The 26,994-nt window shown below is 36.4% G+C and overlaps 1 protein-coding gene across 2 annotated transcripts in view; it reads left to right on the top strand.

Annotated features, from left to right (window-relative positions):
* Positions 1-26,164, top strand: part of STK26 (serine/threonine kinase 26) — a 32,141-nt gene extending 5,977 nt beyond the window's left edge. For both annotated transcript variants that reach the window (XM_075763197.1, XM_075763198.1), the window contains 10 exons: positions 9,438-9,668; positions 16,624-16,680; positions 18,384-18,492; positions 18,586-18,743; positions 21,203-21,388; positions 22,019-22,167; positions 22,828-22,921; positions 23,410-23,472; positions 23,560-23,696; positions 24,229-26,164. In XM_075763197.1, the coding sequence (XP_075619312.1) occupies positions 9,438-9,668; positions 16,624-16,680; positions 18,384-18,492; positions 18,586-18,743; positions 21,203-21,388; positions 22,019-22,167; positions 22,828-22,921; positions 23,410-23,472; positions 23,560-23,696; positions 24,229-24,253 (1,209 nt within the window). In that variant the 3' untranslated portion in view covers positions 24,254-26,164. The remainder of the gene's footprint in view (positions 1-9,437; positions 9,669-16,623; positions 16,681-18,383; positions 18,493-18,585; positions 18,744-21,202; positions 21,389-22,018; positions 22,168-22,827; positions 22,922-23,409; positions 23,473-23,559; positions 23,697-24,228) is intronic.
* Positions 26,165-26,994: the final 830 nt, after the last annotated feature.

Raw genomic sequence — 26,994 nt, 5'->3', positions numbered from 1 at the left:
CTTAATATGCCACAAAGTTATGTATATAATGAAGAGTATATACACTGAATGTGCCTCTGCAGCAATATTTGTCATATGAGACCTATGAAACATCTTAGTAAAGATAGGCAAACATATTATCCTCAGTTTTTGTTGCTTTCAGTCATCTCCAAAAGTGAAAGGATGAATTTTAAACCTGTTAGTAAAAATACTACTCATTTGCTCTTTGGTGATTACCTTCAGATTTAAGAAAGAGTCACCAACTCTGAAAAGTGATAAGAGACTATTGTTTTGTCTTTCATTTATTCTTAGGGACTGAGTTTAATAATTGACAGATACTTGAAGAGTTCAGGGATGGGTTTTGGGGGGGGTGGGGACGAACAGTACAAAGTTGGTTTTGAAATTCTTCTGTACCAAGTAATTTTCTGACATGCTGTTAATTAGTGGCTACATGTATGTTGCCTCTGTAGAAATAAAGAGTTGGTATCTATCATGTCAGGAACCACTGTTCCAAATGCTGCTATTTTGTTCTAACTAGCAATAATTGAAAATCAAATTCTTTCCTGATAATGCCTCACCAGTTTTTACTCTATTTAAAGAACTGTCGTTTGTTCTTTAAATTTAAACTTCTAGCAGTTCTTCTAGAACAAGTCTGTTCTGCTGATTAGATGAGGATCACTGAGCACACTCCCTAACTCTGAAGGAGAGACTTAAATCTCATGGGGAGGATGCCCATCTAGTCATATTCACTGAAATCCATTCTGCCAGAGGGATTGCTAGCCAAATAAATCTGGCAAAAAGAACTCAGTCAGAGAAACTATTAATAAAGGGACTGACAATGGTAACAGTAGCTCACTGGTCTCATTCTTCCTGCTGCCTTGTGCATGTGATTTTTGCAGAGATTAGGTCCATAGACTGGAAAGAGCATGGCTTCAGCTTAGATCTTTCTTATGAAGAAAGCTTTGAAGAACTGTGTAGTTGACTGTTAGAAGTGTGAAGCCAAGTTTGTCTTGCCAAAATCTGTATTTGAATGGTCTTGATTGAGGCAGTGTATCTGGAAAAGCTTTGTAGCATGATTTGTCTTGGATCTGCATGAATTCTATGTGCATTGATGAAGGAGAACAAGGAATGAGGGCAGGTTTCACAGTTGAGCTGTGGAAGGGGTAGCCTAAGAACACAGAGTGGCTTCACTGTTCTAATGAACCAGAAGTCAAGAACCATGTATTCAGTCCTGAAGAATGTGGGGTTTTTTCCATTTCCCCCCTGCTCCCCGTTTTTTTGCAGGCTTTTCTTTCAACTGGGTACTGTTATATGTTCTGAATATTTGAGTAGTGTTGACTAAGGTGAATCAGAGGGTGTCTGTGCTTTGCTAGATGTCAGCTTGTATTTCAGTGCAGGCTTCAGTGTTGGGAGCTCAATGCAGAGTAATACAAACACTGTACAGCTTGAAATGACCATGAGTGGTGTAAAATGCCTAAACGTAAAACACTGAATGAAAAAGACTGAATTTCTACTGATGTAAACCAATTAAAAACATATAGAGAGTTATGAGGGGAGCAAGATGATCTTGCTGTTGATCTCTCACCTAGGAAGGTGTCATCTGGCAACCGGTCATAGTAAGAACATTTTTACATTCCTGCACAGCTTTATTCCAGCCTAGTTGGCAAGAAGAATCTGAATTTTTTTTCAGGGTGTTTCTCTTCCTCCCCTCCCCCTTCCCCATGCCTTTTATGTAATGAGATCCTTTGCCATGCTATGAATGAGCTGCAAAGTAATTGAAAAAGGAGTTTCCTGAAACAGGCAGGTTGGTTCTGGCAGGGTAGGTTTCTTGCTTCCTTTGTAGCTCATTTTGGACTTGTATTTCTGGTTTTTCATTGTGTGCTTCTTGTAGCTTCAGGTCCAGTATGATTGATGTGATCAAGGGTCAGTATTCAAGAGGAGAGTACAGCTTCAAGCTTGTGGTGGTCTAGCCTTGGGGAGAGGACAGAAATCTGGAATTGTAGTAGGCTGGTGTGTTTGCCTTCCTTTCAGAATGGTCGCTACCAAAGCTAAAGGAATGGTGTGATATTCTCTAACTGTAGGCTCCTACTTGGAGTTCCTTGCAGGCAGTGATTATGTCTGGAGAGTTATCTGTGGTAAATAAACTTGTGGCCTGCTCTTGAACCCATGTTGTGTTTTGGAGCCATCCTTTTTGAAGCAGTGTTTTTCTGCCTTGCTTTAATTTTGTTTAGCCTGAAAATAAGTAATGACTACTTCAGTGGAGAGATTTAACAAAAATACTTCTGTGTGTGTTAAACTTGCTGCATTCTAGCTTATGAACTAGCAAGTTAAAAAGCTGGATTTTGTTGTTATTTTTGTTCTATCTGGAGTATAGTATGAGTTTAATCTTATTTACAGGAGGAAGATCTGTGTATCAAGTTCTAACTTGTACAGAAAAAATGCTAAAATGGCTTTTCAGATAGAGCAGTGAGGAGGCCTGTAAAATTTATGTAGCAGTTGCCATTTAGCTGTAGATACTGAACTTCTAAATATTAGGAAAATGGTCTAAATGCCATAATGATATAGTTTATTTCTGGCAGAGTTTTGACGTAGTTTTTCCTTTAAATGGGTGTGGCAAAAATAAAATTGTGTACTGATAAGCAGGCTGCTTGCTGAAAGGAAAGGCATACTGCTGAAAGTAGGCTGCAGCCCATAAATGGTTATTTTTCCATATTCCTGTTAGACATGGCTTCTGTAATCTCTCTGCAGATTAGGTTTTTCAAAGCAGTTCATAAAATGGAGAGATTACAAGTGTTCTTCAGCCGTAGTCCTCTATCTTCTGACTTCTCATTCAGGTGTACAGGCAGTCAGTTGATTGAGGTGGATTAATTACCCATTCAGCAGTCACTTGCCCTGCACTGTTCAACAAAGGAGATTATTTTGTTTTGAAAGATCAGCTTGTTGAACTCTAATAAATGCAGAATGGAGTTTGAATATTTTGGGGTACAGAACCTGTTGATATCTTGAACTGACTTCTGTGTCCAATCTAAGGATGTCCATCCTTCCTAGGATGCTATAGAGCATTAGTCATAGCTTTTTTTCAAATCATAGTAAAGACCTAATCACAGAATTTGTGCCCCCCTCCCTCCTTGATTCCTCTGCCTCTCTGGTAGGCCATCCTCCTCAGATATGAGCTGACTGAAGGATATGCAGTTGTATGCAGTGGTTTGAGGATTTTTTTAAAAGATATTAGGTGGTTAAAAGGTATTGATATATAGAATGGAAGCTAAGTGGGACTCCACTTGAAATGTAAGGGTATTCAGTTACAGAGAAGTTCACTGGCATGAGAACTTTCTCTTTGTGTTTCCTCAGTGCAGAAAACTCTTCATAAATAATCGGTGTGAATTTTTTTTAATTGCCTCTGTCAAAGAGCTAATCTTTGGGAGGAGATGTTATTCTTTCTCTTTTGCTTATTTATGCTGTTTGCTAAGCTTCTTCATGTTGTGTTACCAAAGTGAAGCATAGCTAAGAATAGAGGAAGTGAATTGAGTGGTTTCCATTTTCAGTACAACACACAATTGACAGCTTGCATCTGCCACAGGTCAGAGATGGTTTGAAGATGAAGGTGATTCTTTCCTTAAAAGCCTGAGAATGGGTGGATTTGAATGCTGATTTTTAAGCTTTTGATAGTCATATGAATTTTCAAGCTGCTAGCCTTATGGCTGACTTGATGAAAACAAAGCCACATGGGTTTTTTGCTTAGTTATTTTTGCTTTTGTTTTGTATTGAAGTTCTCCAGGTTCTCACTAAAAATGGCAATGAGTCTTTGCCTTGTCAGATAAGGGAGATGTTTCATAAAGGGTGTAACAGAGGTCAGGTCCCATTTAAGGACAGCAAAGCTCAGGTGTAGTTTTTGCTACTTACATTATCAAGCTTTTCTACACGGTAAGTTTGATACTTTATAAAATCAAATTGTTTTGTTGTTAAAATAATTTTCTTCTTCGATTGTATTATATGGTACCAGTAAATACAATGAAGAATCTACTGTCTTGATGTTTGAGTCTTGAACAGGACTGCAGGGTAGCATCAGAATTTAGTTACATGCAGAAGTCTGAGAAGCAAGAGTATGTGTGCAAGATGGAGAAAAGAGATGTCTACAGGTTCCACCCTTGTTTTGAATGTCTGCAGATTCATTTTCTTCTGATTCTTTAAGTGATAATGGATCTGCACCTGTGCCTTCATTAACTTCAAACTATTTAAGTTTTTATATATATATATATGTACACACACGTGCCTATGGCAGTGTTTGTGTGAGTAACCTTAATTGTAATAGTATTTTAAAACAAAATGGGTGGGAGGGTGCTGGGGAGGAACTCCAGGAATTAAAATCTATCACTACTTGTGGTGGCTTTACTGTAAAGAAGTAAAACAGTCCTTATGCAGATAAAAGATGGAAATATATAATATATGTGAATAAATATTATATAATACAATATCACAGATGCCATAGATATATATTATAGATACCATATACATTAGGGTGCCACAGTAGTGCGTACTTGAAAAACATATGAGTAGATGCTCTAGTCTTCTCTTACCAACCTTTTATAAAATCTTTCAAGCGAATTATTGCATCTTTAATGCATATTTGAGTAGTCTCCCCTTGTAGGTGGGCTATTCTATAGTACTGCTACAATTTTAAGGGAACTTCTGTTCCAAATAAAGCCTGGGAGATGCTTGAAAGTCCAGATCATATAATAGCATTTCTGGGTCAGGTTTTAGAAATACTGTTAAGAGGATAGGATATATGTTCTCACATTGACTACTTAGAAGAAACCTCACAGACTATGTTAAATTATTTGCTTTGGGAGACCTAGAGGATCCTGGGTTTGATTTTGTTAGATACAAGGCATTAGTTCAGTCCCTGTCCAAGATTCTTTGAAGCTTTGGTTTTTCATCCGGTTGTACTCAGTACTCTTTCATGAAATTCATTAATGAACCTTCTTAAAAGACCTGTTTCTGTAAAAAAGCTGTCCTGCACTGACAGACCCTGAAGCAGTCTAACATTGTTTCCTCTAATTTGGTTTATGTTACTAGGTATCTGTATAATCTTGGAAGTTAGATGTTCAGTGTACTTTAACTCTGTTTCAAATGAAGAATGCAGAATTTGGAGAACAGGTGCGTGAAGGTGGGAAAGTGAGTCAGCCAGCCAGTCTTGTAGCAGAATGCAGCCAGGACATTGCTGCATAGCTGTGTTTATCAGAATAAAAAGAAAATGCTTATATAAGCCGTATTGGCAGAATACTTGATGCAACTACTGCAGGTATACTGGCAAAAATTATGCTGTGGTGTTTTTTTGTTTGGGGCTTCTGAGCAGGTGGTTGGACTAGGTCACCTCCTGAGGTCCCTACTAAGCCGAATTACGCTGTAATCCTGTGACTCTGCATGTGTACATACATATGTGTATAAACACATGCAGTAATGGCACATGGTTGGATAAGAGGAGGAGAGATTTTACAGAACGCTAACACAGTCTGTGTAGTTGTGCTGGACTGGTGAAATGGTGGACTTCCTAAGCTATACAGAGGGCTTGTATTTTCACGCTCGTGCTAGTACTATTACTCATGCTGGCGAGATTGAAGTTGGCATGCGAATGTGCCTGTGCTTGTCATACTTGTTGCTGCTTTTGTCTGTGGAAACGGGCTTAGGGAGGGGAAGAGCAATAGATTCTCTTCCTGATTTGTCCACTTATAGGTGTTATCTTTGGAGAGGTGATGATGGAGTCCATATGCTGTCTATTGTATTGTTACCATCTGCTGCCCAGCAGAGATGACTCCCCATAGAAACCAGTATTTATTTTTAAAAAAACAATTATTCACGCAGGCAACTTTCAAAGCTTCTAAACCTTTTTCCCCATTCAGTGAAAGATCTGTGAAAGAACAGGGAGTAACAATTGCTTGTTTTGCTCAGGAGTGGTAAGAGTATTAGAAATGTTAATTTCTACCATAATAGAAACTTAGCTGGCAGTTCTGCTGCAAAAATCTATTGGTATGTGTTGGGGGTGTGTATACACACTTTTGTATAAAATATCTCTATCCTTTTCTATACCTGGAGAAGGAAGATTGGCATTATTGCTTTACATAAATTTACCTTTGTTTAACAAGTAGTCTTTTAAAGTTTTGTTGTTTGTTGGTTGGTCGTGGTGGGTTTTTTTTTAATTATTATTAGTTGTAGGATAAATATTTCAGACTGCTCTACAGGAAGACAAGGAAATTGAGAAAGGTAAAAGCAAATCTGTTTGAAAATGCAGTCTTTGTTCTAAGGCCGTGTTTTAAGTTATGTAGCGTTCTAAGTCTGAAGCCTTTCCAAGGGATGTTATCTTAATATTAGCCATAGTTGGTCACAAATATTTGCCCTTATCCTGGAGTGTCCTACAGTCCCTTGTCAGCCTTGGTGAATAACAGAAGCTGTAAAGCTGACTTTGCTTGCCGTGAGAGGATTTTCTCAGAATAGAAAGATGTGACTCTTTCCTCTAGTAGTCCTGCACAGTTTGTTCTCCTCTGATGCCCCTCTGTTTCACCTCTCCCTCCCAGGGATGTGCATGGAGTTCTGCGCTGTCCAGCGGTGCCCGATCTCTCCCTATGCTCCAGCACTCCTACTTAATGGTGTTAGGAGTTGTTGAAAGTTCAAGTAGCCTTTAAAGCTCTGATTCACCTGAAGTACCTTGGGGGGGGAGAGTTTGGAGGCCTGGCTTGTTTTGTTGATGACCATTAAGTGGTTGTACAGGACTGAGCGATGTGCATTTCCACTGAGCAGCCCAGAGGAATCTTCTGCTCAAGGTTTCTCCCCAAGCAAAAGCCAACTATTGCCCTTAGAGTTCATCAGACATTTGTGAAGGGTTGGATTAGCTGACTATATCTGTGATTAGATTGCTTATCTTTTATCTGTCTGGAAGTGTTTAACAGGTTTCATCTCAAATTAACAATAGCTATTAGTTAGCATGAATGATTCCTGGAATCCCAGGCTCCAAGACTGTCACAAAATGAAGCTAGTTTTCCTGAAGATAGGTGTTTTAGAGTTAATGGAAAGTTTTGCCAATCCTCTCTCTTAACTCTGTTTCTTGGAGGGGGGTGTATGTCTTGGGGTGTTTCTTGGGGGGTGTGTGTATGTCTTTTTATTGTAAATGGAGAATGATCATTTAATTATTCCTTGTTGCAACTAATGTAGTTTAGGAACATGTTATGTTGTTAGCTAAATGACAATTTGCAGCTTTTCTAGTAGCAGGAAAAGGCTGGGTGACAGTTGCTGCCACGCATGTGCCTACAATATTTTTTTGAAACACAGATTCAGAATTTTTAAAATTATTTTTTAGTCTTAACAATGAAAAGGTGGCAGGAACTGATGCAGTAGTGTATGGCCATATGGCTATCTCTGGGCAGTTTGAAGATTCACTTTTTTTTTTCCCCCCCTAACTAAAAGCTTTATGAGCACTTGAGGCCTACAATCTTTTTCTTTCCCAGTATAATAATATTTGTTGTCCCAGATTTAAGATCAAAATCCTGTCCTTTTTCATTTGCTTTGATTATGCATTTGTTTCACTGGATCTATCAACAGAAGAAATTTTTTTTTTTTTTTTTTTGCTTAATTATGTCTCTGAAGGTGGTGGGGTTTTTGTCTTGTTTGTGGTGTTTGGTTTGTTTTTTGGGGGGGGGGGTTGTTTGTGTTGTGGGGGTTTTTTTTTTAAATGCAGCATAGTAGCAATGAGCTCATTGTAGGCAAAGAGAAAATTCATCATTCTTTTTGCTTTAATCTCTTGCTCAGGAATAGCAGTGTGTCTTGTGTATATTTGCAAAATCTAAAAATCTGACTCCACAGATCAGCATGAATCTGCCATACTACTTCATGTTCCCTCCTCTTGTGATAGCACAAATGACAGCATGGTATATGTGAGCAGTGAACTGGTTCTGTTGAAAACAAACCTAACAAAAACCTGGTTAATCAGTTTCCTGATTCATCTCACCATATTGTAGAATAAATTCTGGTTGTGGTAGAAGGGAAGAAGCAACAGTAAGGGCCCAGTAAGGCAATGAGATTGTCCATTTTGGGCTGGGTTAAAGTAGTAATATTTTTTTTCCCAGTGAAGATTCTTGCATCCATTTGCAAAAATACTGGTGTAAAGATGTTTTCTGGAGTTTCGTGTTGATACTTGAGTATTTTATTATGTAGGGTAATCTGTGCCTTGGGTTGAATGTCTCCTTTTGCCAAAACTGTCACTTCTTTTGCTGGTTCTGAGTTTTGGAGTGCAAGAAAGATCTAAAGCAAAGCATCTCTTTCGTATTTTCAGATGTTGCTGTTGAATCAGAGGACTTTTTTGGGCAGGCATTTGTTGTTCAAATATTGATTTGTGCAATGAGTTGCCCAGTTTTGACAGTGATAATGTATTTAATTATGTTGTTCTGCAAAGTGTGGTCTGTTCTGTTAATACATCTGTCTTGTCTCCTAAAAAACCTTTCTGCAAACTTCCTTAGTATGGTCTAAAGATTTGTGTTCTTAAACTGTGGAACAATTCAGCCATATCCTTCAGAAGTCATTGCTCTGGTTTTTGGATACACCAGGTTCTCTAAGCAGCCATGTAGCATGCTTTATCTTGAAGGGAAAATGAGAAATTGCTTCATTTGTTTTCTTCGTGACTACTTGAATGGAGCTGAGAAATTTAAAATCCTTGTATAATAATCAGGCTGCTGAACTTATAGTGAGTCAACAGAGACTCTAAGCCAGGTGTCCTCAGCAGTGCTGTGCTGCCTGGTGCTCAGCTCCCCTTTTTAGGCATGCTTGGGTGATGCCAGCCAGTTCTGATCAGTACCTCACTTTCAGTACTCTGCTCCAGCCTTCTTCAAACATCTCCCAGTCCCTTTTGCTCTACTTTCTGTCAGCACTTTTAGCTGCCCTGAAGCTGCCTGATCTTATCAGAGCTCAGAATCTGCCGGTGAATACAGGGTAGTGCAGTCTTCCAACAGCTAGCTCCACACTGTGTTGCTTGATAGGATGCTTTGTCTGCCCAAGGCTCTTGGCCAGGTAGAAAGCCCAGCCTTTTCTGCTTGGGTGATGATGTTAGCGCTTCTGTGTCAGTAATTGCATTCCCCAGTCTTCTGAATTACTGCACAGATAGGATTAATATTAAGAACAGCTCTGTTCTTTCATTTTAAAGGGTTGTAATGTGCCAAAGTGAAATGAGGTTTGTACCTGACTCCCTTCCTGGTGAGGCTCATTTACCTTTGACACAATTGCATAATGTATGTCCTGTAACTAATAGCTGAATTAGAAGTTAGTGTGCAGGAAAGAAATTTATCTGATGTGAGCCTTCTAGTGATGATGAATCTGGGTGATGTGCTTTTTGGGAAGTGATGAGGGCTAATAACTTGGAAGTAAATTAAGTAACTTGTGTATCTTATCTTTTTTTTCCTTTTTCTTTTTTCTAGAACCATAGAGCAGACCCAGAAGAACTATTCACAAAACTGGAACGCATTGGGAAAGGCTCCTTTGGTGAAGTCTTTAAAGGAATTGATAATCGGACACAGCAAGTGGTTGCTATAAAAATCATAGACCTTGAGGAAGCAGAAGATGAAATAGAAGATATACAGCAAGAGATAACTGTTTTAAGTCAGTGTGATAGTCCTTATGTTACAAAATACTATGGATCATATTTAAAGGTAATGTATAGTATTGAAGAAAGATATTCTAGCACCCAGTTGTTTTGAATGCTGCTCGGAAAAAATTCTAAAGTTGAGGAAGAGTTACCGTGCCAACTTGACCTTTTTTAGGAGGTTTTTGTTTTTCTTTGAACAGAGCTTTTCAGTTTGTTTTGCTCCTTTTGCTGCTTACTCTTTGAGGCTGGAATTTGCACAAAATGGCTAGAGAATGAATGGAGTTGATGGAGGAGTCCTCCTGCCATTGCTGTTGCTTTTGGACTTTGGTTTTCTCTCATCCCTCCACAATCCCTAGCACAATTCTGTGGCCTTTCTGGGGAAGAAAAAATTAGCTTCATAGCTATAGAAACAAAAACCTTTCTCTGATATGGAAAGAAACGCTGCACCATGTAGAAATGTGTTGGTAATGATGCGGCATAGTATGCCTGAGACAAAGTAAAACTGACATCAGAGTTATGTAACCATTGTGTGAAATGTTATCTGAGGCATAACTTAAAAATAAACAAACAAAAAGGAAAAACTATAGAAATCCAAAATATTGAGTAAGTCTTTTCAACCTGCAAAACTGTTCAGGTATAATCTCCTTAAATATTGCTTACATGATCTGCAGTACATACGTGTTTTAGATGATTTTTATAAAAAAACCCTAAAACCAAGCTAAAATGTTAACTATAGTTAGAGCTATCCTAAATGTCTGGGGTTTTTATTTGCTTGCATTTGGGGTTTTTTTGTTTGGTTGGGTTTGGTTTGTTTGATTGGGGGGGGGGGAGGGGGAATGGTGGTGTGCTGGCAAGGGTTTTTTGTTTGGTTGTTTTGGAGTTTTTTTTCTCTTCCCCAGGCATTTCTGGCTCCTTGAGATATTGTGGATTTTCTGACATTATTCTAAAGACAGATCTCTGAGAAATACTTCTGTGTCATACTTGTGCTGTATTTCTCAGTGATACTATATAAGTATTTGCGGAATTTATTTTGTAGTGCTCTTTGTGTAGATTTGGCTTTTTTTCTCTTTTAAATTACTGAAGTATTCAAATTTTAATATTTTAAGGCTAAGTGGGTAATTTAATTTTCTGTACTCCAAATACTAAATTCTCATTTTGACCAAGACAAGACAGCTATGGTGGCTTTGCTGTTTACTTAGTCACTCAGTATTCTGTGGGTTCTTGTAAGTTCACTTCATGCTGAAGTTGTCACTGATGTCCCATCTCTCCTTCTCTTTACTGGGCTCAATCAGTGGGATGCTTGTTTTGTTTCTTAATTGATAGAGCTCCGAGATGTAGTAGCATTTACTTTCCTGCATCGTAGTATATTAGAACAAGCTAGTTCTTCTCAAGATAACTTTGAATTCAGCTGGCAATGTTCCCCTGGAGCAGTGCACAAATAGTACTGCAGATCCAGACATGATCAGTCTTTTTTACAGTCCTTTATTTTCTGTGATGAGCTAAGTCCTAAATATTATCTTGCTGGGTATCCAACATTTTAACTTTGTGTTGTAAAATTGTTTGCCCTGAGGTACAAACAGGTCAAGGTAAATCTTGGAAAGTGTATTTGTTTAGAAGTATTTCTTGCTTGGAAAAGTTTTTTGTTCAATTTTAGAATTAAACAGGGATTTCAGCAGCTGTAAATGGGGAAATGAAACCTTGATTTGGTGGGGATTTGTTTTGTTTGGGTTTTGTTTGTTTTGTGGTTTGGGGTTTTTTTGAGGGGTGGTGGATGGAAAAAGCTTTATAAGTCACAGATTGAATAGGGAAAGAAAATAGTATTTTCATTATTTACAGCAACTTATGTACTGAAAGCAATAAGAGTATTGCAAATCTGCCCAAGTACCTGTGCGTCACAGCAGTTTGATTTTGGCCTTATTATGCAAGTCTTTTTACCTCTTTTCTTAGATATGCAAGTATAGTTATTCTACCAGTGCTATAAAACTATCAGCTTCCGGTTAGAGTTTTATATTTTTTAAAAATTCCTGGTGAATATAGGATCATGTTAATGCTGCAGTACTTTCCTCACCACTGTTGGAGTTCTTTCCATTTCTGTTATAAATGGATAAATTCTGAAAGATGAATGCTGATCTCTTGTTGACTTTTCACACTTCTGATGTTTTTGGGGAAGGAAAATTTCTGTGTGTGGAGCTTGGGGAGGTGTTTGTGGAATTTTGATTACTTTCTCATTCCATTAAGAGATTCCTCTTTTTAAAAAAAAAAAAAGGTAAAATAAAAAATGGTTCACAGGAATGTCTTTTTTTATCCCAGACTAGCATGATAGATAGTTCTCCTGCTTGTTCTTCCCCAAATAAATGAATAAAAACATCCACAAATAAACAAGGACTTTTAATTCTGTTATTAAAAATAAATAAATAAAATGATTGTTTAAGTAGTATCTTGGCTCTAAATTTTTCTTAGGCTAGATTTATCCTTGGTTACTAATACTACATCTTTCAGCTTGTGAGATTCCTCAGAGGAAAGAGTGTATTAGCTTTGTTATATGTGCAAAGAATCTTTTATGCTGCCTTTTCATTTTAGTAATAACATATTTTGAGAGTTGTATCTGTCTAAATTTTTTTTTTTACTTTATTGCTATAGCTTTTAATTTTTTATTAGCTATTACTCTGAGATTGGCTGTCAGCCTAAGTATTTAGCTGAGTAGTACTTCATTCAGGATTTAATTTCTCTATACACTTGTAGAAATCTCTTCGAAACAGTGAAATGGGTACAGCTGTGTACCAAATGACTGCATAATTAAAGGTTAAAGAACATTGAGGTTAAATTCTGAAAATTAAGACATCTTATTTCTTGCAAAGCAAACTTCTAGGCTGCAGAGATTAATAACAGTTTGCCATGGATATGACTGGTACAAAGATCACATTCGAAGTGGTTTTGTTGGTGAATACTTAGTTTTATATATAATGATCTCTGAAAATATTCCTAGAAGTAACTTTTAAGATAGTGGCTAAAAGGAACATAAGCATACAGCAAATAGAAGGTATTTCAAAATTTAAGAGGATTTTCTTTTTTATGTTGCATCTCTATTTACATGAAAACAAAACAGTTGAGCCACTCTTTCAGATCATGCTTATGGAATAGAAATAGTTTACTAAAATGTGTTAATCATACATGTAGCTTTCTTTGAAGCTCTAGGAATGGCGTTAGAAATGTTTTTGAATTTTGCACTGTTTAAATCAAAGAGAGAATATTTTCCTGACTATACCAAAGCAAACCTGTGGTGCAAAGGCATTCAAGTTTGCCTACAATGCTCTTGATTTAGTTGAGTAATCTAGATCTGGTTTAAATCTCTTAATGTTGTAAAATTTGATAGTTTTTACTTTGAAGAAATTGCAGCTGTGACCACGTGTTGGCTTCAGGTTTTTCATGTGCACCTCAGTTCATCCACTTGAGCTGTAATGGAACGTCTTCTGTTGTAACTTAAATTTGGTTAAAAACCCAAGAATAAGTAAGCTTTGAATAAGCAGATTGTTCTCACCATCAATTTGTAGTCAGTTTGTTTTTCCTCCAGTAAGACAGCATATTTGATAATTAAAAGTTGTATATGACTAAAACATGAAATAAGAGATGTTAACTGTGAAGCTCTTCTAATTGCAAGCATTTCAGGTGAGAGATCTTATTTTTGCACAGTCTGTTCTAGATGTTCTGCAGCTTTACAGTTTCCTCGTGCTTCAGGATGCAAAGCTAGCCTTGTGGCTGACTGCAGTGGAGTGGCCCAGTCTTGGGGAGCCTGAAGCTTATCAGCAACATGCAGGGTCTTCCAGGTGCCCCTGCGGCTGGGAGGGGGAAGGGACGAGTGTCTTTATTTCAATTACTTGACTTACTAATTTGTAACTTAGTCAGCTCAGCTGATGGCAAGTACGATACTCTTATGTTCTGCAACCTAGCTGTTCATTAGCTACAGCTCGTACATCTGACTTGTAAATGTGATTTTAAAAATATGGACAGTCCCTTCATACTTTTACCTAGCAGTGCAATGTTATTTGTCTGTTATCAGATACTTTACTCTTGAAAAACCTTATGATTAGTACAAGATGGCAAAGTCTACTTCCTTGAGGTTGTTGGGATAAAGCTGATGCCAGTTTTCAGTTATTGTGACACAAAAAGGTGCAAAACCCCCATATCTTTGTAATTTGGGCTACGTGCGTATCTTAAATTTTGGACTTTTAAATCTTAAATCTTAGATATGAGTAATTCTTTTTTTCTTAAATTTTCATTGGGTATCTGGCAAGATCAGTTTTCCAAACATACTGGTAGGTAATGTACAAGCATGTATATAGTCAAAGAATGCACAATAATAAACACATTTGTGTACGGTATTAAAGTGTTTTACCTTTATATGGTGTCTTTCACAAATGCATGTAAGATTGTTCAAGCTTACAGCTGCATTAATGGAACCTCTGTAGCTGTAAGCTAACTAAAATCCTGATGTAGATGTTTGTAGATGTTCATGTTTGTGGTAGGTCAGGATCTAAATTTGTCTCATCATCCTGTATTACACTTTGATTGCAATTAACATCACACGTCAATAAATAAAACATTGGTTGTAGAGGGTACCCTTGAAAGCGATAGTGCATAGCAACACAGCAGTGTGAGTTACATTAGATAGCTAAAATGGGTGTTTCCCATAAGCCTAACGGCTTGTCAAAATATATTATTACTTTATCAGTTCAGGCAAGAAAAAGATTAAACATATTAAAAGTTACCCCAGTTCTGGCATGTTTTGGTTATGCAAATTTGTGAAGCTTGATAAAATACTTGAACTGTGCTTTCCATCTGATCCTATAGAGATGGGGATCTCTTGATGACTGAAATTTCATTATTATTTTCCCTATTTGTGCCATACAGCCGAGAGGGGTTAAATATCTATCCTTGTAACTATTACAACCACCTGGGCTTGCTCTTTTCTTTTGCAATTAAAGCAAGCCTGAAGTTGTTCTCAAATTTTCAGATTTGATGATGGAGAATTCCTATAGTAGCATCCAGAGACTTGCATTAAAATTGTACAGCATTTTGTGCAGCAAAGCTTTGAGACAATCTGAAGATACTATTTGTTCTACATTGTCTATTTATACTTCATTGACCTAAAATAGCTAGGAAAAAGGTTGTTCATGCCTGGCTAGAAAGTATCCACACCCGGTTACAGTGGATAGTAGCAATTTCTTTGAGACGTTATTTCAGAAACACTGTACTTATTCATTTTCACGTTATACTGTTTTCAAGTAATAGTCAAATCCTCCAAACATGTCTGGTAACCACAATGTTTGCCTTAAACTGGAGTTCCTTGTAGGTCTTCTCAGCTGACAAAGTTGGGCTTTATAAAAACTGCTAAAATTAGCCAGCCCTTCCCTGCTGATCTCATAATATTGGAATAGGCTCTCATAAATGGTGTGCGTTTTAAATTCAGTATAAATCTAATAGAGCACACTTTGTTAAGGTAATTGGATTTGGTACTTTCAGAAACTGCACCTTTATTTGCTTGCTGAGTTTTCTTTAGATTTCTGTCACTAGTCAGGCAATAGGGTGGGAAAGCATACAATGTAGAATGTAAGAGGCTTTAAAAAGTATTTCTGCCATAAGCTTGTGCTCTGTTATAAAGAACTAGCACTAGTAAATATTTGTTGGAGACTCAAACAGCATGCCTGGTACTTCACCAGGTCTGGTTCAGTATTTTTAATAACTGGGTTTTATTTTAAATGAATATTTTTATTCACAGAATTTCTTAGAGTAGTAGCCCATAGAGTAATATTTAGGTTTCTTCTGAAATGTGAGGCAACTCTGGCAAGCAAATAGCAGAAGATCCCAATTTTGAAATATATGGTCTGTAAATCTGATAACAAATCTTTCCAGTTTTGTTTATATGAACAGCCACCTTTTGCAGCTACATACCAAGGGCAAAGTCAGCATCTAGAAATCAGTGTTAGAAGCATTTGTCAGTTCTAGTATTCTAGTAGTTGAGACATGTCCACAAAGAAAGCACAGAAACTCACGTACTCTCAGGGGTTGAGATTCAAATAGCATATAGTGAAGGAATATGTGCACTTTGCAACATTACTAGAAATAATGTAATTAAAAAAATCCTGAGATAGGTTCCTTAAGTCATACTTTTTATTGAATTATATTGCTCTTATCCTTGACCTTTTAATGGCCAACTTCAAATGTCTGAAAACTTTGGAAACCTGAACGTCTTTGTAGGGTTCCAGGTCTGGCAGTGCGACTTTTCCTGGCTGGTGGTTGTAGTGCTGCTTTGTGTCTCAAAATCGGAGCTGCCTCTATGGTAGCAGGCATGTTTTGTTGTAGGATGTAAGTCCTTAGGTACAAACATATTCATGGGCTGCCAATTCTCACTTTTTGCTGGATCTGACAACTTAAGTTGGAGTTTGTGGGCATATTAGATACACACTTGCACGACATAGGTTGTCTTTGAAGACGCATGTTCATGCTCACAGTCTCACTCAAAAGTAATTTTAAGTTCTGAGTATTTTCCTCAGATGCAAGGTGTGGTGATGTTACATGAAAGGTTCCTGTTAAAATTATAATGCTTCTGTATCACAGATGTCTGGAATTAATAATTGTAATGCAAAGACAGTCTTTTGTAAGAAATGTTACATTAAAATACTTAGTTTCAAATTAAACTACCACCAAATCACTTTTTTCTCTAAGTTCCATTCCTATAAGTGAAATCATTTTAGATACCAGTTAGCGGAAAATGATTGGTAGTGTGTGCGGGGGGGTTGTTGCTCTTTTAAATACAGAAGTCAAACTTTAGTTGATATTTAGACATCTTACACAGGAACTGTGTAATCATTCTACAATAAGTAATTACATGTAATTTGTTGATTAATGAAATTCTGCATTTGCATTCTCCCAGCAGTATGATGGTAGTTTATTGAAATTATTTATTTATTTATTTTAATGGCAGCCTTGGACTTCTAACAACTCATGTCTTCCTTTTAAAGGGCACAAAACTATGGATAATAATGGAATACTTGGGTGGAGGGTCAGCTTTGGATCTTGTAAGTATTTTTTTTTTTTTTTTTTGCATTATAAGTACTAGTGAACCTTACTTTGTGCTTTCATATCCCTCTATAAAATTTAGTCCCTAGAGGCAGCTGATGTTACATCACTACTATATTGTAATGCTCCAAAAAGTGTCAATTTGAATGGTAGTTCTGTTATATTGAATTGATGTTGATTTTCTTTGTTGTTTTTGTTTTTACTGTTCGTCTCTAAGCATTAGGAAGCATCCATTTGTTCTCAGTCAAATGTAAGGCAATTTTTTTTTCTTCGTATGAGGAAAAGTACTGTTCTTGCCATATGTGGGGGGATTTGGGGTTGTCTGTCTGTCCGTCCCCCAGCCCCCTCTCCCGAGTAGAATTCATTACACTTGAATAAAAAATGTTTCCTTTGGGAACATGTCTCAGGAATGAATGAAGTGTGTGCCCACAGAGTACAGTTAATTTTAACTGGTTAAAAGGTGTTGGGTTTTCCATCTTCAGGTATTTTCAGTTAAGCATGAAAGTGCCTTTTACTTAAGATAGTGAGCATTCACGAAAGATGCAGCTTATAGGCAAGAGCACAGTCCACTGTGTGTGGATGTGGTTTCCTCATACTTTCGGTACAGCTCTGGCTCAGCTGTAAAGCATGGAGACCCACCCTTTCCTGTAAGGTGATAGAACTCAGTCTTTGTTTGTGTGATTCTGAAGGAAAAATATCATGTCTTCAGTATTACAGAATGGTGTTAATTGTGTATTTGCTGACAGTGGTCCTCTCTGCAAGAGTTGAAGTATGTGCTTAACTTCACAAATCTATTTAAACTTCTTTACGAAATTACATCACACCAACTCAGTTACAGGAAGGCAAAAACATAGTAATCATGTGGAACGTGTAGTAGTTTGCAGCTCTGGAATTTAGTCTGAGAAAGAGGCTGTGAGATACTTACTCTAACACTTTTGAGTAATTGATAGTCTTCTGTGGAGTGTCAGAAATAATGAAACAGCTTTTACTAATAACAACTGAAACCACTGAACCTTTAGAAGAATAAAACTTGTAAGTTTTGCCTCATTTGCCTCACTTTGCCATACCATAATTTCATGGTGTTCTCTATTTCAGTGCTGCATCGTTGGTATTTTTTTTAATAGCAGAATCACCCACCTTAATTGCTTCTGTTTTATTTACATAGCTTTCTAATGTGCGAAGTTTACACTTATTCCATACTAGCAGCTTTATAGTAGCGTGTTATGTTCTTGATGCAAAAGCAAGCATGGAATCAAAAATGCTGGAAGAAGAAAAAAAAGCATCATTAAATTTAAACCCCACAGTCAATAGACTAATTTATTTTGAAATAAACCAAGTTTCTTAATTAACTTAATCTAAAATGCACAATTCAGTCTGCTGTGTTTGCTGTTTGTAGGAAGCTATAACTTTGTGGAAAGTTAGTTCTAGCTTTTCACATGCATTGCATGCTAGGGGAAGTGCATACTCTATATGTTAGAAAAGTAACAGCATTTTTAATGTATTATCAGTAGAGGAGATAGGAAGATGATCATTCTAGTGGCACATATTTTTGATAGAATGTTGCCATACTTCATTGAATAGTTCATGAATTCTGTTAGTTATTTTTAAAAAAGTCTTTCAAGTTTAAGATTTAATTAAATCATAACAAGGCAAAAAAATAGATACAAGACTAAAATTATTTTAATGTGTCTTTTCTCTAAAGCTGCGTGCTGGCCCATTTGATGAGTTCCAGATTGCTACCATGCTAAAGGAAATCTTGAAAGGTCTTGACTACCTACACTCGGAGAAGAAAATTCACAGGGATATAAAAGGTGCATAACATTTTAAATGTTACTTTGTTAAAGCCTTTAAAAATCATAAGAGCAATATTCTAATTTAGATATTTTGTTACTTCCCCTTGGCAGCTGCCAATGTCTTGTTATCAGAACAAGGCGATGTTAAGCTTGCTGATTTTGGAGTTGCTGGGCAGCTGACAGACACACAAATTAAGAGGAATACCTTTGTTGGAACTCCATTTTGGATGGCCCCTGAAGTTATTCAGCAGTCAGCATATGATTCAAAAGTGAGTATGAGAGTAGAATACCTTTTCTTTGTATCTGCAGATCCAACAGAAATGACTTTGATTTTTGTGGTTTTAGCTCTATCAGTATGGAGAAAAAAGTATATTTCATATTACAGGTTTTCAAATAATAAAATTAAAAGTACAATTAAATTGGTTTTATACAATAGTTACATGTCACTGTGCTGACATGCAAGACCTGTGCAAACTCACCAAGTAAATTGATGTTTTCATGTTAAGATTCTTTCAGAGAAACTCCCTGGCTGCTTTCAGTGTTGTGGGTGGGTTGGTTGGTTGATTTTTAATTTCAATTAAATGTTTCACATTTAATGCAAACAGTAATACAGCTCTCACAAACTAGAATGTCACCAGAATTTATCAGCTTATGTAAAACTGAGATGGTGGCTGAAATTTTACTCTTTTCTCAGATTTGTTTAAACAGCTCTGGATATCATTTCTTTAATGGCATTTCTGAGGACCTTTGTAATGCTGAAGATTTTAGCACAGGTGACTGATCTTGAGAAGGAAAAAACTAACTTGAACTACAGGATGGGTAGCTGTGGTAGCGTTGTGGTACCTTGTACATTTCTTTGTCACGGGAGCTGTTGATGGAACATTAATTGCAAAGGAGAGTTCCCTTATGTGAACTAGCAGTAGAAAAGCAGACCTCCTCCATGTTCTTCTGTTGGGAACTGCTGCTAGAAATGATGATAAGGAGGAAACGGTCCTCTCTATTCCCTTGTGTATACCCACCCACAAGACAACCTACAGCATGTGGTTAATGAAATGACAATGTGCTTCGGTGCTGCCATTGGACTTTGTGTACTCTGTAGATCAACCTTAAATAGGAGCAAGAAATCTAAAAGTCTTGGTGTACGTAAAGTAATAATTTCATACCATTTATTTCTCAAGTAGTAAACAAGTAACTGTTCTTGTGATGTGCACATAAAGAAAAGATTGTTGAATACTTGACATGTGCTGAAGATAGTCACACTCCAGGAGACTTTCCCAGAATCATTCAGAGTTGAAAGCATCTGTGTCCGTATCGCATATTAGTTCCTGATAAGGAGAAGCAGGTTTTAGTTCTCATGTTTAGGGTTTCAGTGGTGCAACTGTGATGTGCTCCTTAGGGCATTTTGGAAAAGCACTCACTCTACCCTGTTTTAAAAAATGCATGTTGTCCTGGCAAAGTGAGAATAATTCCTCTTCTGCTTGCCCTGTGTATAAATTGGCTGTACCACCCCTTTATTTACAGTCTCCCAACAACCTAATCTTTTGTCTTCCATATCTCCTCAATATGTTGCAGGAGCAATCCCCTCTCCATTTTCTATCTATGCCAAAACTCTGGTGGGAAAGCACAGAAGATGCAAGCCTTTGGTAGGACAGATGAAGGGGTCTTGGACAGGATACTCTTCAATTTGTAGACTAATACTGATGAATATTTCGACATCTGGGCTGAATTTTAACCTTTCTCCTTTTCTCCATTCTTCAAAATGACAAAAAATAAACTAGAAATTCATACATTTTTGTAGTGGCAGAGATTTACAAGTCCAATCTCTTCTTTAAAAATGTTTTGCTCCCGTATACAATTGCTGGTTATGATATTTCAGTAATAAACAGTGAGCTAGTTTTTAATTATTCAATATTAAATACAGATATTTTTAGTTCTTGTGAATAGAAAAGGAATATTGGAGACATGCAAATTGTAACACTTGTTTACTCTGTGGGTAACTTTGGCTTATGACTTCTGTGCCAAGTGTAGTCAACTGTTGCCAGCCACTTTTTAATGAGAAACACATTTAGTGACCTTAAGAGCGTATCTAAAAACATGCAAGTATATATTTCACTTGAGAAAAATCTCTACATCAGAAAATAATTTTATAGTTCATAAGATATTTTGATACAAAGACAGAATTTGTTTATATATAATGCTTACCTTTAGCTAAAATAAATACCACTTCATTATTCTTCAGAAAGTTACAACTGTGAACTTGGTGTTTCAGGTCTAACTAGTTTGTTGATAAATTTACTTTTTAAAAAGTAAACATCAGTGTGCAGTTTTGCTGTCTAAACAAAAACTGAATTAGACATAGGAAATTTGTGGCAGTTTGTAGTTTGTTACATAGAAAAAAAAATCAAAGGAAGATTAATGTTTCTAAAGCTTTTTCCAGTAGCATGTGTCTTTAGGTGCGTGTTTAACTTGCTGACAATGTAACAGCAGTGACAAAGTGTGCAACAAAAGAGATGTTGTATATTTTCGACAAAGTTATTAAGGACTAAGTCAGCCAGGTCTTTGGGAATTACAGCCTTCAAGTATTAGAAAGGAATCTTTGTGCATTACCTACTTAGACAAAAATTTAATTTTATTATATAGATGCAGTATATGTGAAGACTTTAGTTATTAAACACTTAGTCACAATAGCCCTTAATTTTGTACTATAAGTAACTTTTCCCTTTCTCAGGCTGACATCTGGTCATTGGGAATCACTGCTATTGAACTAGCCAAAGGGGAGCCTCCCAACTCTGATATGCATCCGATGAGAGTCCTGTTTCTCATTCCGAAAAACAATCCACCAACTTTATTAGGAGAATTCAGTAAACCTTTTAAAGAATTCATTGATGCATGTCTGAATAAGGACCCAACATTTGTGAGTAGATATGTGTGTGTGTATATATATATATAGATGTTTTAGGTTTGTTTTCTACTCTTGCTTGTGAAGTATTTTGCTGGTGTAGTGCATCATAGATGATTGAAATAATTTTAGAGACGATACTTTCCACTGCAGCAGTGCTTTTTAGTAGCTGTCTCTGTCCTAGTCTCCTTTGTTTAAAATGCTCAAAGGAGGAGGGAGAATGCTGAAAGACATGATGGTAGCAGAGGCAGCTTCCTAAAACGCACTCAAACTTAGGATAATGTCAGAAGAGAAGCTTTAACAGAGGAGAGAATCTTAAATCTTTTTCTCCAGCAAAACTTTTGCTGTCTGTCTGAATTCTGCTTACAAGGAAATGTTGCACTGGAGAATTTTGATTAGTCATTTTCCTGGGTGTGTACCTTCTAGCATAGAAGGATAAGCAGTATAGTCTGTGTGTGACTTGATTGTATTTTTAGAGTGCTCGTACATGTGGATTACTGGCTTTTCTTGACTTCCTGTTTCACTAATTTCCTGATGCTGTATGAGTTAGCTCTAGAAGGCAGTTGTCTTAATTTTATCTCCCCTATTAACATTGAAAATCATTATATGTTAGCATAACATTAAATATTTAAGTGTTTCTTACAGCGCCCTACTGCAAAAGAACTTCTGAAGCACAAATTCATTATGAAAAATGCCAAGAAGACTTCCTATCTGACAGAACTGATTGATAGGTTTAAGAGATGGAAAGCAGAGGGACATAGTAGTGATGAAAGTGATTCCGATGGTTCTGATTCGTAAGTTTATTTTCAGTTTAGTCTCTTTTGGGCTTTTTTTTTAATGTTACTAAAGTAGATCTGATGCAGTTTCTTGTGTAATTAACTCCTCTTCTGTATATCTGTCATTTCCATATAGTTTTTCATTGGCTTCTTTCAAGAAAACCCCTTGTATGAACCAAAAGACTAATGCATAGGTTAAGCTATGCACTCATTATCTCTTTAAACTTTCTCTCTCTGAACTTAATTTCAGTTCTGTTTAAGTGCTGTGTATTTCCTAGTCTAGGGCTAGTGGTTATACCAAAAACAGTGAATCACAATTAGAAATATTGCAGAGCAAGGTTGAGGTGTATGAAGAAGTTTGCACAATGCCTGTGGAACAACATACATTCTGTAAGTCTCTTGCTTTTCTGGATATCAGATAACTGTTTTAAATGGGATGCCATGGGAGAAGGTAGGCTTTTTGGGCAGATAACATCTTCTGTTTGCTTTGATCATCTTTCAATTTATTCAGCCTCTGAAGTTATTTTTTTAAGTTCAGTTAATGTTTCAATACACATTTTTCTTATGTTAAGGAATATGGAACTAATCCAAATAGATTCATTATATATTTGAGTTACCTATACTTATTTAGTGTTATGTTGTGACTGGTATTATGTACATTGTATCCTTTTTCTTCAGGGAGTCCAGTAACAAAGAAAATAACTCTCATCCTGAGTGGAGTTTTACTACAGTTCGAAAGAAGCCAGATGCAAAGAAGCTGCAGAATGGGACGGTATGTACAGGCTGAAGAGTTCTTCTTTCAGAGTGCTGAGTTTTTGAAGCCAATTTAAGGAAGATAGTAATAAAACTTAGTAATTATTCACTTTTTTATAAGAGCTGACATTCTTTTTGTAGTTCAAGAGATGATGCATTAGTGCTATTTCCTATGCCCATATCAGCCTTAAATGCAAAAGTTACCGCATACTAATAGATCAGTATCTGTTTGTAGAGATGCGAATTTTAAAGACTCATATAATATTAGAGACAAAACACTGACCTGTTTTTCTGATGATGTATGATATTGTTTCATGTGTGTCATCAGGTACCTGTTCCCACATCATGTAATGTTTGTTGATGTACTGTGTCTTCATTGCTTTTGTAATGTATTTCAAGTGCTTTGTTCAATTTAACTGAACTTTCAAAATCACATGTGCTATGTTAAATGCAGATTATACATTGTATAGGAATATGATGATGTAATCCTTATTTGTTAACTTTTAGGATCAGGATCTTGTTAAAACCCTGAGTTGTTTAACTATGATAATCACCCCTGTGTTTGCTGAGGTAAGTCTTGTCTTAAAAATCCTTGAAAGTATGACCCAAGTGTGTGATAAGTTTTATAAACTTTATTTATTTTGGTTTGCTACTCAGCTCAAACAGCAGGACACAAATAATGCTAGCAGAAAGAAAGCAATTGAGGAACTGGAGAAAAGCATCAATATGGCAGAAGCAACATGTCCAGGGATCACAGACAAGATGGTGAAGAAACTTATGGAGAAATTTCAGAAGTAAGTTGAAGAATTTTTTTTGTGCATTGTATTAAAAAAAATAAAAACATTTTAAAAGAAAAAATTTAAGTATTTCTGCACAGGAAAGGTTAGTTGATGCTGAACTCCCTATGTTGGGGAAATTTGAGTAGTTTACTGACAAGTCAAAGATCTGCTGTATCCAGTGCTTTGAACTTTTTCAACTTTGGTAGTTACACATAACACTTCTTTTTGAGACTAAACCTAATAATAACAATTACTATATCTGTTTGGTCTTCTACTGCTGCAATTTTACTCTTACATGTTGCTTCCTTTAATTTAGCCTGCAATTTTGTTGTAAGCACATTTATAGCAAGTAAGGGAGCAGGTGAATCTTTAACTTATCTTTTTAGGAAGTATTTTCTTGAAAATTTAACTTCTGATGTTCTTTTCCTGTGAAGTGTTGAGGTGAAGGCATGTACTAGTTTAGTGATGCAAAAATAGTTATGTGCTGTTTGCCACTCTGAAACAATAGAATTAACAAAATTCTTGCTTGCATTTTTTTTATCCGTAGATTTTCTGTTAATGACTCATCCTAAGAAACTTCACCTAATTGACTGCTGTTTCATATGGACCCAGTGAAACCCACCAAAACTACTTCAAGCTTGGCAGTGCTTAGCTCATGAGCTCCTTGTGCCTTTTGGATCTTTGCAACATATTGATGGTGATTGAGGATTTGAAAGAACCTACTCAACTATTTTGTGGCAGTGCACATGGTTTTATATTTTCAGGAAATTATTTTGTAAAGAACAACTTTTAATATTGTAGTTTCACCTGTTTAATCTGATAAATGTTGAGGTGCAGTTTTGCTTTTAGAAATAACCATTACTTTAGTTAATAGAAAGTGCAAGTACAGTATGTTTTGATGCTATTTTTTTCCTGTACATGGGGGATGTACAGGTCTTTTGTATTCATGAGTTAAACTTTTGTAAATCACTAACAAGCTTCAGAGAAAATAGCTTTTTCACAAGCGTATTCAAAACATGTAATGTAGTGGCAAGGGTATTGCTGTAGCACCTGCTTCGACCAGCATATAGTTATTGTGCCCTGAAAAATAAACCTGCAACAGTATCTATTATAATTCTAAATTGGTACAGTATTTTAGGCAGCTCTATGATTAAATATATTTGAGAGCAATATGTCAATAGTTTGCAGGTGATATGTAGCAACAGGTATATCCTGATGTACAGTATGTGTATTACCTTTTAGAACAGGTTTTGAAGTAGTAATTCAATCTTATATCATCATGGTAGGAAAATTTAAAGCAATACAGTTGAGGGGGTGGGGCTTTTGGCAATAATGGACAAAACCTGAAGTCCAATTTAACTTAATTTAATTTTTTTCCTCTGAGTATACATGCCTGGGTGGAAGGGAGCCAGAGAAGCCGAGCGTCGCATGATACATACCTCACAAGCAGGTATAAGTGTAACACCAGCGTTCTGTGTGGTGGTGTTGTTTCTCCTGTAAGATATTTATACACATTTTTGTTCTTAAATACATTACAGTACATCAACATAATTTGTTTATAATTTTCTGAAAATGTATTTTAAATATGTATTTACCAGTTAATATGCAAATAACTGAGTTATAGATATTCTTTCACAAAAAGGTAGTACTGTGCAGTATGGAGTGATTTTTATTTTTATTTTTTTCCAATAAAAAGTAGATAAGACTATAAAGTTGCTTTCAGTTACATATTTATGGTACTGCTAGATGGGTAATATCTTCTCTTCTGGTTTTTTTTTCCCTTTTTCAACCCAGTATGTATATTATGCTGAAGTTTTGAACTGGGATTGTTTTTCAGTACTTAGCTGTGGAACTGTTGGTGTAAATTTATTTTTGATAAACGCTGGGTGTGTTTATTTTATGGTTCAGACCTGCACATTTTGTTTTTGCACAAAAGTCATTTTAAAGAATCTGAAATATATCTGCCAAATATTGAAAAAGTAATGGTGTGCAAGTAAATACTGCATTTTTAGTCAAATGTTGCCATTACATCATTTTTATATAAAGGACACTTGTGAGAGATGGTGGTTAGATATGCCAAGGACAATTATTTTCAATGGTGCCTACACTGTAAAAAAAAATTAAAAATTACTTTTAACTCCTTGTTTTAATTTTAAAAAAATGTTTCTGTTTAAAACTTTCATCTGCTATATAACTGAAATTCGATTAGAATTTATATCTGAGAAAAAAGTCTGGAAATAGTTTTTGAAAACAATAATGTTATGGATTAAATAAATATTTTTATAAATGTAAAAGCAGCAAAAGTTGTAAATACAGTTGATCTGAAGCTTTACAAAATAACTGCATCACAGAAACAAATTGTAGTGCTCCTCTAGCTTCAATAGTTGTTAGTCTTGTAAATCTGTTTATAGATGAAGCTTCTTTCAATGTTTTGGGGGGTTTTAAATGGTTAAAAATAAATATTTAAGTTCTGTAAACTTTGATGAGCTTGTTTTGTTGTGCGTTTTATTCTGGATTTTAGTAGATGTGCAGAGGTGTGGATATACCTCTTACAAACTTGTGCTCTAGTTTGAGAAAGATGTCCTTGCACAGAGTTGCATGGTTGCTTTGAAAAGGTTTGGGTCCCCCACATGCTGTTCTTGTCCGGAGGACACCTGCCAGCTGCTGTGCCACAGGAATGCTGTAGACAGATAGAGCAGCCTCAGGGTTCAGTTTGATTCTGTTCCTAAAGAGGAGTCTTTAGGATTTGTGTGCTCAGACGAACGTGCGGCCTGTGACAACACGGTAGAGATGTCAGAACACTCTGACTTCATTGTGAACTCAGCGTTGTGGAGTGAGGGTACAAAAAGGCCTGTGCCACAGTTACCTTGGCTTTCACTTCAGCAGGCTCAACACAAATCTCGTTTCAAAGAGCTCCATACAAATTTCTCAGAATTAACAACATGTATTTACTTCCATGTCACTTCCCTTAAGGTGTGAGACTGAGGGGACAGATGATGGGAATGCCTCCTGAATTTTGGAACTGGTGGCTCTACCCTGTTGACACAAGGTCTTTAATCTATGCAACTCTAAACGATTCTGGGTAGGTAGGGTTAGTGAATTATTTGGGAAATTGGAACCTGTACTATTTATGATATGACTGTAACAAATTGCTGAACTATGGTGCCTCTTTTTTTTCTGTAAAATGGGTGGGATGTATACCTACCTCACAGGACAGTGTGGGGAAAAACATCCACGTGTGTGTAATAGAGCCTTGTTCTCTTCAAGTCCATTCAAGGTTTTTTTTATTGTACTGCATATGGCATTCCTGCAC

Source organism: Balearica regulorum, chromosome 11 (genome assembly GCF_011004875.1).
Source record: "Balearica regulorum gibbericeps isolate bBalReg1 chromosome 11, bBalReg1.pri, whole genome shotgun sequence".
Lineage (NCBI taxonomy): Eukaryota > Metazoa > Chordata > Aves > Gruiformes > Gruidae > Balearica > Balearica regulorum.
This window is presented reverse-complemented; position numbering and strand designations above follow the sequence as displayed.